This window comes from Rhineura floridana, chromosome 3 (assembly GCF_030035675.1).
Source record: "Rhineura floridana isolate rRhiFlo1 chromosome 3, rRhiFlo1.hap2, whole genome shotgun sequence".
In the NCBI taxonomy this organism is placed as follows: Eukaryota; Metazoa; Chordata; class Lepidosauria; order Squamata; family Rhineuridae; genus Rhineura; species Rhineura floridana.
Window position 1 is genome coordinate 111316839 of NC_084482.1, and position 14467 is coordinate 111331305.

The 14467-nt window shown below is 42.0% G+C and overlaps 1 protein-coding gene across 1 annotated transcript in view; it reads left to right on the forward strand.

Moving 5' to 3' along the window:
• Positions 1-4805: 4805 nt before the first annotated feature.
• CDX1 (caudal type homeobox 1) overlaps positions 4806-14467 on the forward strand; it is a 54537-nt gene continuing 44875 nt past the window's right edge. The window contains exon 1 of the mRNA XM_061621942.1: positions 4806-5232. Within this exon, the coding sequence (XP_061477926.1) occupies positions 4806-5232 (427 nt within the window). The remainder of the gene's footprint in view (positions 5233-14467) is intronic.

Consider the following 14467-nt stretch of genomic DNA (forward strand, 5'->3'; position numbering starts at 1 on the left):
AGCAGGGGTCCCACAGAGCCGGACTCTGAAGAGGATCTTAGGATATATGCAGGGGAAGGCAATATTTACACATAAGAACAGCCTGCTGGATCAGGCAATGGCCCCTCTAGTCCAGCATTCTGTTCTCATGGTGGCCAACCAGATACCTATGGGAAGCCCACAAGCAGGACCTGAGTACAATAGCATTCTCCCCTTCTGCAGTTTCCAACAACTGGTATTCAGAAGCATACTCCCTCTGATTATGGAGGCAGATCATAGCCATCATGGTTAGCAGCCATTGATAGCCTTTTCCTCCATGAATTTGTCTAATCCTCTTTTAAAGCCATCCAAGTTGGTGGCCATCACTGCCTCCTGCGGGAGTGAATTCCATTGTTTAACTATGTGCTGTGTGAAGAAGTGCTTTCTTTTGTCTGCCCTGAATCTTCCAGTATTGAGCTTCACTGGATGTTCATGAGTGCTAGTGTTATGACAGATGGAGAAAAACTTTTCTCTATGCATTTTCTCAATGCCATGCATCATTTTATTTTATACTCTTCTGTCATGTCTCCTCTTACTTGCCTTTTCTCTAAACTAAAAAGTCTCAAATGCTGCAACCTTTCCTCACAGGGGAGCAGCTCCATCTCCTTGATCATTTTGGTTTCCCTTTCCTGAACCTTTTCCAGCTCTACAATATATTTTTTGGGGTCAGGCGACCAGAACTGTACACAATATTCCAAATCTGGCCACAGCACAGATTTGTGCAATGGCACTAAGATATTGGCAGGGTTTTTTTAATTCCTTTCCTTATGATCCCTAGCATGGAGTTTGCCTTTTTGCTGCACACTGGGTCAACATCTTCATTGATCCAAAGGTTTCGTTCCTGGTCAGTCCTACCTGTCCCATGAGCATATATGTGAAATTTATTTATTTTTTTACTCCAACATGCATAATTTTCCATTTGCTTACATTGAACTGCATTTGCTATTTTACCGCCCATTCGCTCAGTTTGGAGAGGTCCTCTTGGAGCTCTTCGCAATCCCTTTTTGTTTTACCAACCCTGAACAATTTAATGTTATCATGAAACTTGGCCAAGTTACTGCTCACTTTCAGAATCTCTCCATTGGAAGAACTGTCCATTTATTCCTGCTCCCTGCTTCCTGTTGATACTGTTACCCTTTTACCTCCTCTATGCTTAAAGAATATTTTGACAGATATATTTCTATCATATAGAAGGCAAACAAACATTTCTGATGCAGGCTTGCTTTTTCAGAGTTTTCTGTTTTTTCCTCTGATCCGTGGAGTTTGCGCACTTGAGTGCTTTTGATTTATTATGCTGTGGGACAGATTACTTTGAAAGAAGAACACGGGTAGTACATATTTTTCAGGGTGAGAATATTATAGTTCTGTTGTCCTTGGGCTCATTCAACCAGTGTGCATCTAGAATCTCAAGGGGCTGTTCTGTGAGTGCAGCCGCTGGTTGGAGGCTGACTGATCTGCAGAGGGGTAGCCCATTAGCCTGTCAAATGGCACCTTAAAGATTAACAAAATTATTATAACATGAGCCTTTGTGGACTACACTCCATTTTCATCAGATGCCTAAAATTTCATCCTGAGTTGCACATTTTTTCGGGGGGCGGTATAGAACTCCCTGCCCTCCAAAAGTGTGTGTGGAAATGTGCATGCATATATCTCAGGATAACACTTCATGTATTAACACTTCATGCATCTGAAAAAGTGGACTGTAGTTTTATGCTATAATAAATGTGTTAGTCTTTGTTCATATTGATCTGGAAACTGTTTTGGAGTCTTGCTGAGGCATGTTAGATAGACCCTTGAAAAACCAAGCAGGCAGATGGCTCTCAGCTTTCAGTACAATCCTAAACGTTCAATGGGACTTACTCTCAAGTAAGTGTTGTAGGATTGCAGCCTATGCCTCTTTCCTTCTCTGGACTGCTGAGCTGACCTCTTTTTCCAAGTAAGAAAGCAAGAAGAGAGGAAAGCCCTGCCATGCAGCCCCCCCCCACTCACCCCCCCCACTACCCTTTGCATTTGCCTTGTGTTAGAGCTATTCTTCCCCCAAGGAAGGAGGAGTTCCTCTTCTTGTGGGACAACGGCTGGGCTTCTAGCAACGTGTAGGTGTGAGCTGCCATGAAAAGGATAAAAGGCACAGCTGCCGGGAGGGGGGAGAGTTTGGAGAGGTTACACTGTGACATGCTGGTCTTGTGGGGATGAGGATCTGAGCGAGGTTCCCAGCAGCAGGTTCCAGCCTTCCTCAACTCAGGATTGGCAGGAAGTGTAGTTTTAAATCTCGGTGCAAGAAATTATCTAGCACACCCCAGACTTACACCTGTCCTATGGATTCTATTGCGCACATGGTCCCCCTTAACCTTATTAGCCAGCATGTCTAGGATGGGACCCACACAGGCGAACTAACTACTATGAGTTAGCCGCATTGGCATTTGTTACCACAGCAGTCAGCTCATGTTTTCTGCTCAAGAACGAAGAAGGAGCTCCCTTAAATTTTGATCTATGCTACACACACACACCCCACACACTTTGCTCAAGTGATCTGCCTTATCTATACCACAAGATGCATGATTGTTCCACATAGCTATGCATCGTGTTTTTTGCCCTGTCAGGGAGACTCATGTATCAGGGTCAATATCCGTTCTATATTTTTTTTAAAAAGCAGAAAAAGGGATGGTTTAAACATGTGTGTATGTGTACATACACATGATGCACACATACTGAGCCAATGCGGTGTAGTGGTAAGAATGTGGGACTAGGACCTGTGGGAGGCCAGGATTCAAATCTCCAGTCAGCCATGAAGTTCAGTTGGGCCAGTCACAGCCTCTCAGCCTAATCTACCTCACAGGGTTGCTGTGAAGATAAAATGGGGAGGGGGAGAAGGCCACTTCGAGCTTCTTCCAGGAAAAATGCAATGAAATCATCATCATCTTAGAGAGCGGCATACTAGAGATGTAGTTTTAAACTTTTTTGAGAATTGTAAGGATTGTTTTGATGATGCTGTATTTGCTGGGCAGGGCTGCTGCAGATGGAAATAAAATAATATCCTAACGTGCCCATATGCCAAGCACCTGCAAATAGTCAAGATTGCCAGGTAGAATGAAACTTTGAAATACAGCTGGCGCTGACCCTTATCCATTTTATGCTCTGGCTGAAAAAGCATCTTTTCTTGCGGGGGGGGGGGTGGCGGTGGTATGCTGCACAGAAATGGCAACCCTATGGTTTTAGTATTATGTAAGTTCTGATGGTCATTTCATTTGTTTGATATATATTATTACTGCATTGTTTTCTCTTCAGTCTTATACCCAGCTTTGGGATTGCCTGTGGCAATGAAGAGTGGGTAACAAATATTTTAAATAAATACATAAATATGGAGCCTATATTTGGAAAACAAGGGTCTTGCCATATTCCTCCCAATTTACTGTTACGACCTCACAGCACAGACAGACCATCCTCACCCGAAGATAAATTTCCTCTTGCCTTATCTCTTCTCCTTTTTTCTCCCCGACTGAATTTCTTTGACTTTCGAAAATTGTAGCTAAAGGAACAACAACTCCACCACCACCGCACCCGAATCCCCTCCAAAGAGTAATACAATGTCGAACAGCGATGCCGATTGGAATTAGCAGCCGCCTTTCTTAAGATTCATGGAGGTATTTGTTGGGAAGATCCACTGGCGGAGCACCAAGTCTTTTAACAAGCTGCCGGCTGCCTCCGTCATTCTTTGGACACTTTCGAAAACCAGTAAAAAATGTACAAGCGATTATCCCATGTTCTTTTATTTTTAAAGGCTGAAATTCTTCTGATTAAAATCTTCTTCATGAATGTAGACTTTTTAAAAGTGTTTGGGTTTTGTTCAAAGTGGGAGAAAATGCGGGGGGGGGCTTGTCTTGTGCTAATTCATCTGATTATTACGTTAAACTTTAGAATGCTAAACCTCCCCTCCCTCCCTCAGTAACTCATGGTAAATATTAGGCCCACTTTTCGGAGATGTCCAGGCAAGGCATTCTCAGATGTCTGGCAGAATCTGTACAATCTAAAATAGTTGGGACGGAATTATTAAGACCTGCAACTTTAGATTGGCTACGGGGCTTTGGGGTATCAGTTGAAAGGTGGAGTCAGTGTCACTTCTTGGACGAAAAATGGCGCTTTTTTCACATGATACATAATGGTTCCACAGAGCTGATTATGACGAGCTAAAAGGAAAACACCCCCCCTTACGACCCCTTCATTTTTGAAGTCAGCAGTGGTTTCTTTTTGATCAGGTGCTCCAACTGATGGTTAGCAAAGAGGTCCCAGATTGCCTCTCCTGCAGCTAAATGGCACCGATACCTGCACACAGTCTGGGAAAACGTATTGAAATACCCCATCTCTCTCCCCCGCCCCCGTTTTCTTCCTGGGCCATTTACCTGATGACCCTTTTGTGCCTGGAATTCTTTGTATTCTGTGGGAATTTCTCAGGCCTTCCTTACCCCCTAAACATACCCTCCTCTGTAAGGGCCTTTCCTCTCCCCCACCCCGTCATTTCTATCTGCTGAGTAATTTGTACCCAGTAGCTTCCACTTTGATTCCTGTACTTTGAAATGCAAACCTGCCTTTCAATGCAAATGCTCCCAGAGGTTGGCCCAATAAAAAGCCTTTCCTCAGGGAGGGGCCTTAGCAAGTGGGGGAAAAAGCTGACCAAGAAGTTCAGGTGAACAGCTAATCAGGAAGAGGTTGTGAGTTATCGGCAAGGGCAGGCCTGGGAAGACGTTACCGCGGCACAGGGCACATTCTGCGTGCAGGGCCACTTGGGGATGATGTATGTGGGCTATCTGTTGGATAAGGAAACCAACATGTACCCTAACTCAGTCAGGCATCCTAGCCTGAACCTCAGCCCTCAGAATTATGTGCCTGTGCCCCCTCAATACTCGGATTTTGCCAGCTACCACCACGTGCCAGGGATTAACAGCGACCCTCATCATGGACAACCCGCGGGCGCCTGGGGCTCTCCATACACTCCCACCAAAGAGGACTGGCACTCTTATGGCGCAGGAGCCCCTTCCTCTGTCGCTAACCCGGGGCAGCTAGGATACAGCCCCCCTGATTTCAATACAATACAGCCACCAGGCTCTGGACAGCTGCCTCCGCCCATGAGCGGCTCACTACCCCAGCTCTCGCCAAATGCGCAAAGGCGCACACCTTATGAATGGATGAGACGCAACGTTCCCACCAGCAGCAACAGCGGTAAGGAACCCTCTCCGATTCTTTCATCCTTCTTGTTTTGGGGAGGGAGGGGGCTTGTTTAGGTCATAGAAGGGGCCAGCTACTGTTGTACATCTGCCTTTCTTTTTCACTCAACAGTCCCACTGGTTTCAGTTACCAGCTTGCTGGACTGAGTTGTCAACTTTATAGGTTTACACTTCATTATCTTCCACACATCAACTTGTAGACACAAGAGTTTGTGGTCTAACTGCATTTTAACATGAAAGGGTACTTGAGAGATCGGCTGCAAACCCAGGGCCATTTCAGACATTACAATTTTACTACCAGTTAAACTCGCAAATTTTATGAGATTGTCATGTACGTTTATATACGGAGATTTTTCGGTGACTGGAAAGGGGCTATAACTCAGTGCATTGCACATAGAAGGTTCCAGGTTCAGTCCCTGGCAACTCCAGCCAAAAGGACAAGTAGCAGACAATAGGAAAGGCTCCTGTTTGACATCTTAGATAGCCTCTGCCAGTCAGAGTAGGCAATAATGGGCTAAATGGACAAATACTCTCACTCAGTAGAAATTTGCTTCATATGTTCATATGTGACTGCCCATGGCTTCCCAGTGCCTCTACACGTTATTGTCTCATGAGGAGGGATTGCACAATAGTTTAAATCTTGCAGTTTGTGAAGCTGCTCCCACTTAAGCTGACTGGGAATAGTTCCTATGGATTTGAGCATGGTCACTATCAGTGTGACTATATCTAAATCAATCGTTACAACTCAGCATGGAGTTAAGTGCAGTTAAGTTTGGATCATTGCCAGTTTGTGTAGGATCCATAATATAAGTTGACTGTGACTAAGTAGATTTACCTGAAAGTATGTATTTTTTGGAAGAAGTTATAGCCAACATTACAGAGTTTATAGAATCCAGTGTTGGGTATAATGCTATATAGTTAAGTTTTGACATGAATTCAAGGAGGGGTTCTAAGGGAATAAGATGTGATGACAATAATACATAAATATAAAATGTAAAATTAATATAATACATAGGTGTTTGCATATCTCCATTAAAAAGGATTACTAGAACTTTCCAAGAACTATTTTTTTACTTTAGCCTTTTCCAGTATGATTGTCAAACACTTCTCCCAGATTCTAGCAATGAATCACAAGTTAATTTTTCTCTCATCTGGTAAAGCTGCAGTAAACTGAATTTTTCTCAGTCTAGCTTACTGACAGCCTCTGCAGGTAAATATCATCCCGCTGACAGACAACTTTAACAGATGAAGCAAAATCAGTTAATGTTGATTGCAAAGACTTTTGCAACCTGGAAACAAACTATTATCCCATTTTGGGAGGACGTCTGAAATTTGGCTAATTTTGGGAGGGTTAATATCTGTATCTGGCTGGTGATTTAGCCATTTCTTCTTAAATCAGTAAGGTTGGCAAAAAATCTTCTTGTTTTGTCAATATAATGCTATATCTAAAGGACCACTTTATGTGTTTCTGTTTTAAAATAAGAAGATACAGGTGGCATCTTGAGGAAAGTATTCATGACTTCTTTGGAGGGGGAAGGCTTGTGTTCACTAATCAAGGAGCTCCTGTGTTTATCAGCTCTCCTGTTTGTGGGGCATATCACACTTTATGGTTTTAGTATGTACTTGCTAACATGGAGTACTATAAGAAAGCTCTACTATGTTCAATAAGATTTTCTCCTACTAAGTTTGTTTTGGATTGCAGCCTTACAAGTATAAGTGTCCATGGTCCATTTTTCTGCTACATGCACACATCTTTAATATATATATAATGTTGTTTATTTATTTAATTTATTATTTGATTTATATCCCACCCTTCCTCCCAGCAGGAGCCCAGAACAGCAACATGTTTCCCTTAACATGTGAAGTGGCTCTATGTAGACACAGTCAAAAAGGTGCACGCATTGATTTCTGTGTCAGAAAAAGCAATATTCCACATGGTATCTGATCAAGTCTTGGATAGTTGTAGGACATGAAGATGGACTTAGTCTTAATAACCCTCTCCCACTTCTTCTTGCTCCATTACTAGGAATTCAGTTAGGCTTATATTATTTTAAACTGAGATGCTTCTTTGAGTACAGTTTTTTTTAAACAGATCTACAGCCATTTTGGAAGCTGCTTCCATGAAGCTATTGTACATATATAATAATATTTCACTATTTTTATTTTAGTTCTGATTCTGAACTCTGCTTATGAGTTCTATTCAGATTCTTACTAGAGATGGTTATTGAGAATGGCAAACCAGCTCTTTCTGGTGAGCAGAGGCAGATGGGTAGAATTGACTGACATTTTCTAATTTGTGTGAGTAAATGCCAAGAAAAACTTGGAACCTAGTTGAGCTCACTGCAGTTGTTCCTCTGCTGAATAGTCACAAGTGAGGTTTTCATGCAAGTGAATGGGGGATGGGAGGAGATTTAAGGGTGAATCTAATATGGATGGATGAAATTATATTTTTATTCTACTATTCTTCAATAAATTTCAAGACTGTTTACATAGCTTCTTAGGCAGTCCCCAGTCCAGGTACTGACCAGACACAGACCTGCTTAGCTGGCTCTGTTACGTGTCACACCATAGCCCTGGTAGTATGTGAAGAATTATAGATTACATAAGCCACAGTCTTCATCATCACTAGTATCACTTCCTTACTAATAAAATGAGAAAGTATTAATTCATTCACTTGAGCTGATCAGCTGACCAATGGAGTTAATATGCTGAGTGATGAATTTGCATTATGTGATGGTTTTGTATGCAAGGAAACATGAGGACTGTATGGAAGAACTGGATGTTTTGAAGCATGTGGTTATACCTATATGGGAGAATTCTTCTGGATCATGGAAATTATGTATGTGCTGGTAATTGTGTCTGTGTGTGCATGTGTGTTTGTGTGGTATGCACATATATAAACATAGTCTAAATGACTTAACTGCAGATTAGTTACTCTGTAGTCATCTTGTTGTATTCACAATTAGAGTGGTAACAGGGTAGACTTCCCACCTTTCAATTCAGGTTTATAGGTAAAGTAGGATTTCTCTATTCCATTTTAGTGAGTATGAGTGTGAAGCCAGTGTGCAGTGGCTGTGAAAAAGGCAAATCCCATGCTTGGGGTCATTAGGAAAGGTAAAGAAAATAAAACTTCTGATATCATAATGCTGTTATATAAATCTATTGGGCTGCCACGTTTGGTATACTGTGTACAGTCCTGGTTGCCTTGCCTCAAAAAGGATATTGTAGAGCTGGAAAAGATTCAGAAAACGGCAACCAAAATGATCGAGGGGATGGAGCGACTCCCCTATGAGGAAAGGTTGCAGCATTTGGTTTGGGTTTTAGAGAAAAGGAGAGTAAGAGGTGACATATTGAACTGTATAAATTACATGGTATGGAGAAAGTGGACAGAGAAAAGCTTTTCTCCCTCTCTCGTAATGCTAGACTTCATGGACATCCAATGAAGCTGAATGTTAGAAGATTCATGAGAGATAAAAGAAAGCACTTCTTCACGCAGCACATACTTAAACTATGGAATTCACTCCCACAAGAGGCAGTGATGACCATTGACTTGGATGGCTTTAAAAGAGGATTAGACAAATTCATGGAGGAAAAGGCTGTCAGCGGCTATTAGCCATGATAGCTGTGCTCTGCCTCCATAGGCAGAGGCAGTATGCTTCTGAATACCAGTTGCTGGAAACCACAGGAGGGGAAAGTGCTCTTTGCCCTCAGGTCCTTGCAGGTTTCCCATGGGCAGCTGGTTGGCCACTGTGTGATGCTGGACTAGATGTGCCATTGGCCTGATCCAGCAGGCTCTTCTTATGTTCTAATGAGTGTTAGTTATTCTGTATTAATTAAGGCTAGAGTATGCAAGAGTGATATGTCTGCAGTGTTGGGCAGCAATATGTGCTTTTTCTGTGAGAAATTATGAGGTATTGTATAAGAAGGATGAGTTGCTTAATATCATTGAAAGGTATAAAAACAAAAAAAGGCTGTAGCTCTTCTCTAACGGTGAAGGCTTATGCCACAATAAATCAGGTTTAACTGAAATATTTATTGTGGCATAAGCTTTTACAGGCCAGAACCCACTTCATCATGTGTAAGGTTGTTGTAATGCGATTCAGGCAGCAACCCTGTACCCAGTTACCTGGGCGTAAGCACCAGTGAACTTATGAGTAGATACGTATAGAATTAAGTTCGAAGAGAGTTTTTTAAAGGGATTTGTGGAGTTGTTTGCAGTCACATGAGCTTATATATCTAGTTTTATGGCAGTGCTTGTGAGGGTTAGAAGAGAGGTCCCTTTGTAGTGTGTATGTCCATACAAGGGCTATAACAGGAGTATCCTGTAACTTTAGCCTTTCTGGGCAAACATAGGTTTGGACTGAAGAAATTTGATTTTGAAATGGGTAATTTGTCTACCTAAACAGAACATATGCAATAGAATTACCATTACAAAATGTCTTCAAAATTAAATACAGCTTGCATTCAGTGTCAAAAGGAACTAACAAAAATGAAAAGGGGAGGGGGAGAATCTATATCTTAACCTTTTGACAACAGATTAAATAATGTAACCGCCCACATGAAACCTGACTTTTAAAATCCCATATTATTCTCATAACAGGCCTATGTGGTAGACGACTCGTCCAGAGTGAACCTCATAGGTGGAGATGAAATCTGCGCTCTCCAAGCCTGACATTCTGGTGCGCCGCAGCCTCTGTATCCTACGTTAGTCATACTGAACAGTTACTTAGGGTAGAGTCACTGAAATGAATAGACTTAAGTAACTTAAGTCCATTAATTTCAACGAGTTTCGTCCAAGTATGACTTAGCTAGATATCACCCTGCGTTTCTGTATCATGACGGAAAGGGCGCGAGCGAACTTTCCCGCCAAGTCAAATTCTCCTCGTTGTCTATTGCCCGGCAAGCAGCCGGGCCTCATGTCACCTCCCTCGACTCCAGCTTCTTCTTGAGTGTTCGCGAGCACTTCGAGCTCTCCAGCGCCGAGCACAACCTTTCTCTTAGTGGTCGCGCTGAACTCTTGAACTCTGCGCGGGGAAGGGATTTAAAGGAAGGGGCAGCTGGGTGGGAAAGTGGAAGTCTCTCCGCAGGGAAACGCAAATGAACATGCCGGGGAAAGACCCCGCGGCGTTGCCCAGTTCAAAGGCGGCAGGACGAAGGGCTGGTTAATGAAAGGGGCTGCAAGTGCCTTCCTTATGCAGAGTGCAAATTTACAAGTGTGCCCCTTTGTCATACAGATAGGCAGTGGTCCTGTGCACAACGGGGCGTCTTAGCAACCACCATTGTCTTCATCTTTGGGGGCTGGGAAGCAGGGACTCTTGGCGCCCTTTGAAGTTGGGGCACTTTCAGTTTCCTGCTCAGCTCCAGTTCGGGCCGAACAAACAAGCCCACCAATAACGCGCAACAGGCCTCAGCTTGCTCCCAGTCAACGTTCCCAGGCTGACAATGCGGAGCCCTTGGCCTGCCCACGCTTTCTTTTCTTTGGATATGTGCGCACCATGTGGGTGTCCCTTGATTTGAATTCGGCATTTAACTCATACGCAGGTGCTCAAAAATTGCTTTCCAAAATCTCGACTTCAAGTGGAATATTGGCTGTGAAAATCCTTCACATTTGGAAATGCCCAATTTAATTTTGTGTTGATCTATATATTCTAAGTAGTATAGACCCAACCCAGCCAGAGCCCAGCATTTTCAAGTCCTGTTGGTTGTAGTAGGAGAGATTTAAGCATGGCTTTATCTTTTCCACTGAAATCAGTGCAACTTTCAAATGCTAAACTTTGGACTTTTGTTTTAAATAGTAGGGGTTTTTTATGCACCATCTTTTCCCTTTGTAAATAATGTTTTTGTGTATCACAAAATTGTCTCTACTTGAGCATAAAGTGCAATGCCAGTCAAATTTCATGATTTTTTAAAAGTAATGAACGAAAAGGAGGAAAATGGAAGCCTAGCCTAGTCATATGAAGGTGCGTACTTTTCTCCCCAGCGACATCTGGAGCAAGCACAACCACTCTACCACCGCCACTGCCTTGCACTGTGTTTAGTGGTTTCATCTTCAACAATAGTAGTTACTTTCCTGTCATCTGCCCCCTGACAGGCCTATGCTTTCCAGGAATGATGTAATAGGATGCCCCAGAATGTTTTACTTACCTATCTTACAGCATTCTTTGTGAGTGATAATACCTACATTTGTGGTATGTGATAATGATAGCAAATATGCCCACACCAATGTAGATACTGAATCATTTGGGAGTTGAGCAGGATGTTGTCATACGATATTCAGAGACCCCCAGTTTCCTTAAATAGGCAACTAAAGAAAAGTAAAACTAATGGACTGGCTGGGAAAGTTTCAAACAGCCAAGGTTCTCATTTTGAGATGGGCTTTCCTCTAGATGAGAGTAGATTCTAAGGTAGTATTTTCTTGTTAGAAATCTTAACGATATGCAAACTCTCCTGTAGTTTATGGAAAATGGAAATGGACTGCCTTCAAGTTGATCCTGACTTATGGAGACCCTATGAATAGGGTTTTCATGGTAAGCGGTATTCAGAGAGGGTTTACCATTGCCTCCCTCTGAGGCTGAGAGGCAGTGACTGGCCCAAGGTCACATGGCTGTGTGGGGATTTGAACCCTGGTCTCCCAGGTTGTAGTCCAGCATCTTAACCACTACACCACACTGGCTCTCACTCTGTACTTTATAGACCCTTGGAAAATCTGTTCATTTCCAGATGTCTGTTTTGCCTTTTGCTCAGTGAATTCATGCATCACAAAATTTCAGTAGGCATCTCACCTTGGACAGGACTAGTGCTGATTTAGTATTTGCATACGAGTGTTAAAAGAAAAGTACAGAACTGAGTCCCAGGGAGGAGGTGTGTATATGTGTATTTTTGTTTGTTTTCTTCTTGAGACTTGAACCATACACTCAGTTTACAACTTGCATGCTTTTTTAGACAGGCATGAAGGAAATAAGCAGTTGCCTTCTGGAGCTGTCATTTAGATTTGTAGAATGAGAAGACTTGAATATATGTGAAGGTGATCCATCTCATTGTTTGCAGTGAATTAGACTAGTCTGAAGGAAGATACTAACATGGTCAATTAGACAGAACTCTGTGCTAATGTACAGCCTTAGACCTAGATCCTACCTTCAATATTTATTCATTTATCTATTGAAATCCCACCCTTCCTCCCAGTAGGAGCCCAGGGCGGCAAATTTTTTCTTTACTTGTATTCTAAATACCAACAATGGGAAACAAGAACATGGCAACAGCTGCCATTTGTGTGAATGGATGTTCCAATGCACATCTAAGACACATGGCACAGGTTCAGGAATCTCTCCCATTCGAGGATCTCAGACTCAAGTCTAAAAAATGATTCAAATATTTGGTTATGGAAGTACCTGGGCAGTATTACAGTACACAAGGCTACCCTGTAAGAGTCACTGCTGAAGTGAGTCTCTGTAAGATTAGAACTTTGTGAAGTTCTGTCATAAAGCTACTGTCTTGCTGCTCAGGTAGACTGAGCTTAAAATAAAGCCCAATCCTGCTGTACCAAGAAAAAAAAAGTTTCTGTAACCCACATAAAGTGTACAAACTGATATCGCCTTATTCTGTGCAATTTATTCTGCTTCTATAAGTCGTGGTGAGAGGCAAGGACTTAATTCTGCCAAGCCCTCCCTAGCTTTCAGATTTCATCATCCACACAGTTTCAAGCCAATTTTCACAGCCCGTGTGTGTGTGTGTTACAGACTGTACAAACAACAGCTATAGACAATCTCTCTCTCTCCCCTTCTAACAATCCCAAGGAGGCTGTAGTTGTCCTAGACTGGTACTTGATATTAGTGATGGCCTGGATGAGGGCTAACAAACAGAAGTTAAAGCTGATTCTTCCAATCAGTAGGCAGGATTTCAGTTTGAAGGTTCAACTGATTGAAGGGGTTGCAATTCAGGGGGTGCTTCTGGGCTGAGTCTTAGACCTAGATTTTCATATCTTGCCTGTGGCTAGGAGCACCTTTGCATGAGGTTGGTATGCCAGCTGCGTACCTTTCTAGAAACTTCCAATCTGGCTGTGGTGCTCCATGCCTTAGTTGCCTCTTGTCTAGATCATTGTAACATGCTCTATGTAGGGCTATCTATTATAGTTGATTCAGAATGCTGCAGCCAGGATTCTTATAGGACTGGGATATAGTGCTCATGTTACCCCCTTTTTGTATCAATTGCACTGGCTATCCATTTGTTTCCAAGGACAATTCAAAGTGCTAGTTGACCTATAAAACCTTAGGGATCAAGTTATATGAAGGACCACCTTCCTCCATGAAATCCTGCCAGAGAATTGAGATATTCTACAGATGCCCTTCTCACTGTACCTTCAGCTATTCATAAAGTGACAATTAGGGATGGAATTTTCTGATTTTTCTGAAAATCTTGATGCTGACCTTTTCCACACATATTCTTTTCTAATCCTCGATCTCAATGAGAAGCAAGGGATTTTTTTACCAGTTCTGCAAAAAATACAATCCTTGGATATTATACACATTATTATAAACATTATTCATATACAGTATTTGTATTATATACATATTAACTCCAGGTTTCATATATTAACCATCACATAAACAAACAGCAAAGCATGAAACTGTATAAAATACTTGTTTTAATACTTATAAAATTATGCTGCAGAAATAAAGGACCATATTATACATACAACATATACAAGAATCAAGCACAATTTAATCCTATGTAATTTTGCATATAATTCGCCAGGATTTTTTTTAAAAAAACTGATAATGCATGAGTGTCTCTGTCGATAGCAGTCACCCAATGCAAGAGGCAATCCAATGCGGACAATGCAGTCAGAACTGCCAAATTCTGTGTATAAATCCTTTCAAAACTGATTCCTTGTCCATCCTGAGCGACAATGCAGAAGAGGGCTTCTTCTGTGGTGGGTCCCAGCCTTTGAAACTCTCTACCTAAGGAAATCCTATACGGCTCTTTCACTGCTTGCGTTGAAAAGAGCATTTCTTTTTAATCAGGCTGCTGTGAATTTTACTGTTTTCTATTGTTTGTTTTTCTATTATTTTTATGCTCTGATCTTAGGGAGGGAGGATATACATTATTTTAAATAAAACAAACAAATGAACTAATCACCAAGATTCTGAATTGTGCACTCAGCACTAATCCCATGTCCCACCACTACCATGACCAAATGCTTGTACAAAATAATAGAATACATACAGTTCTGA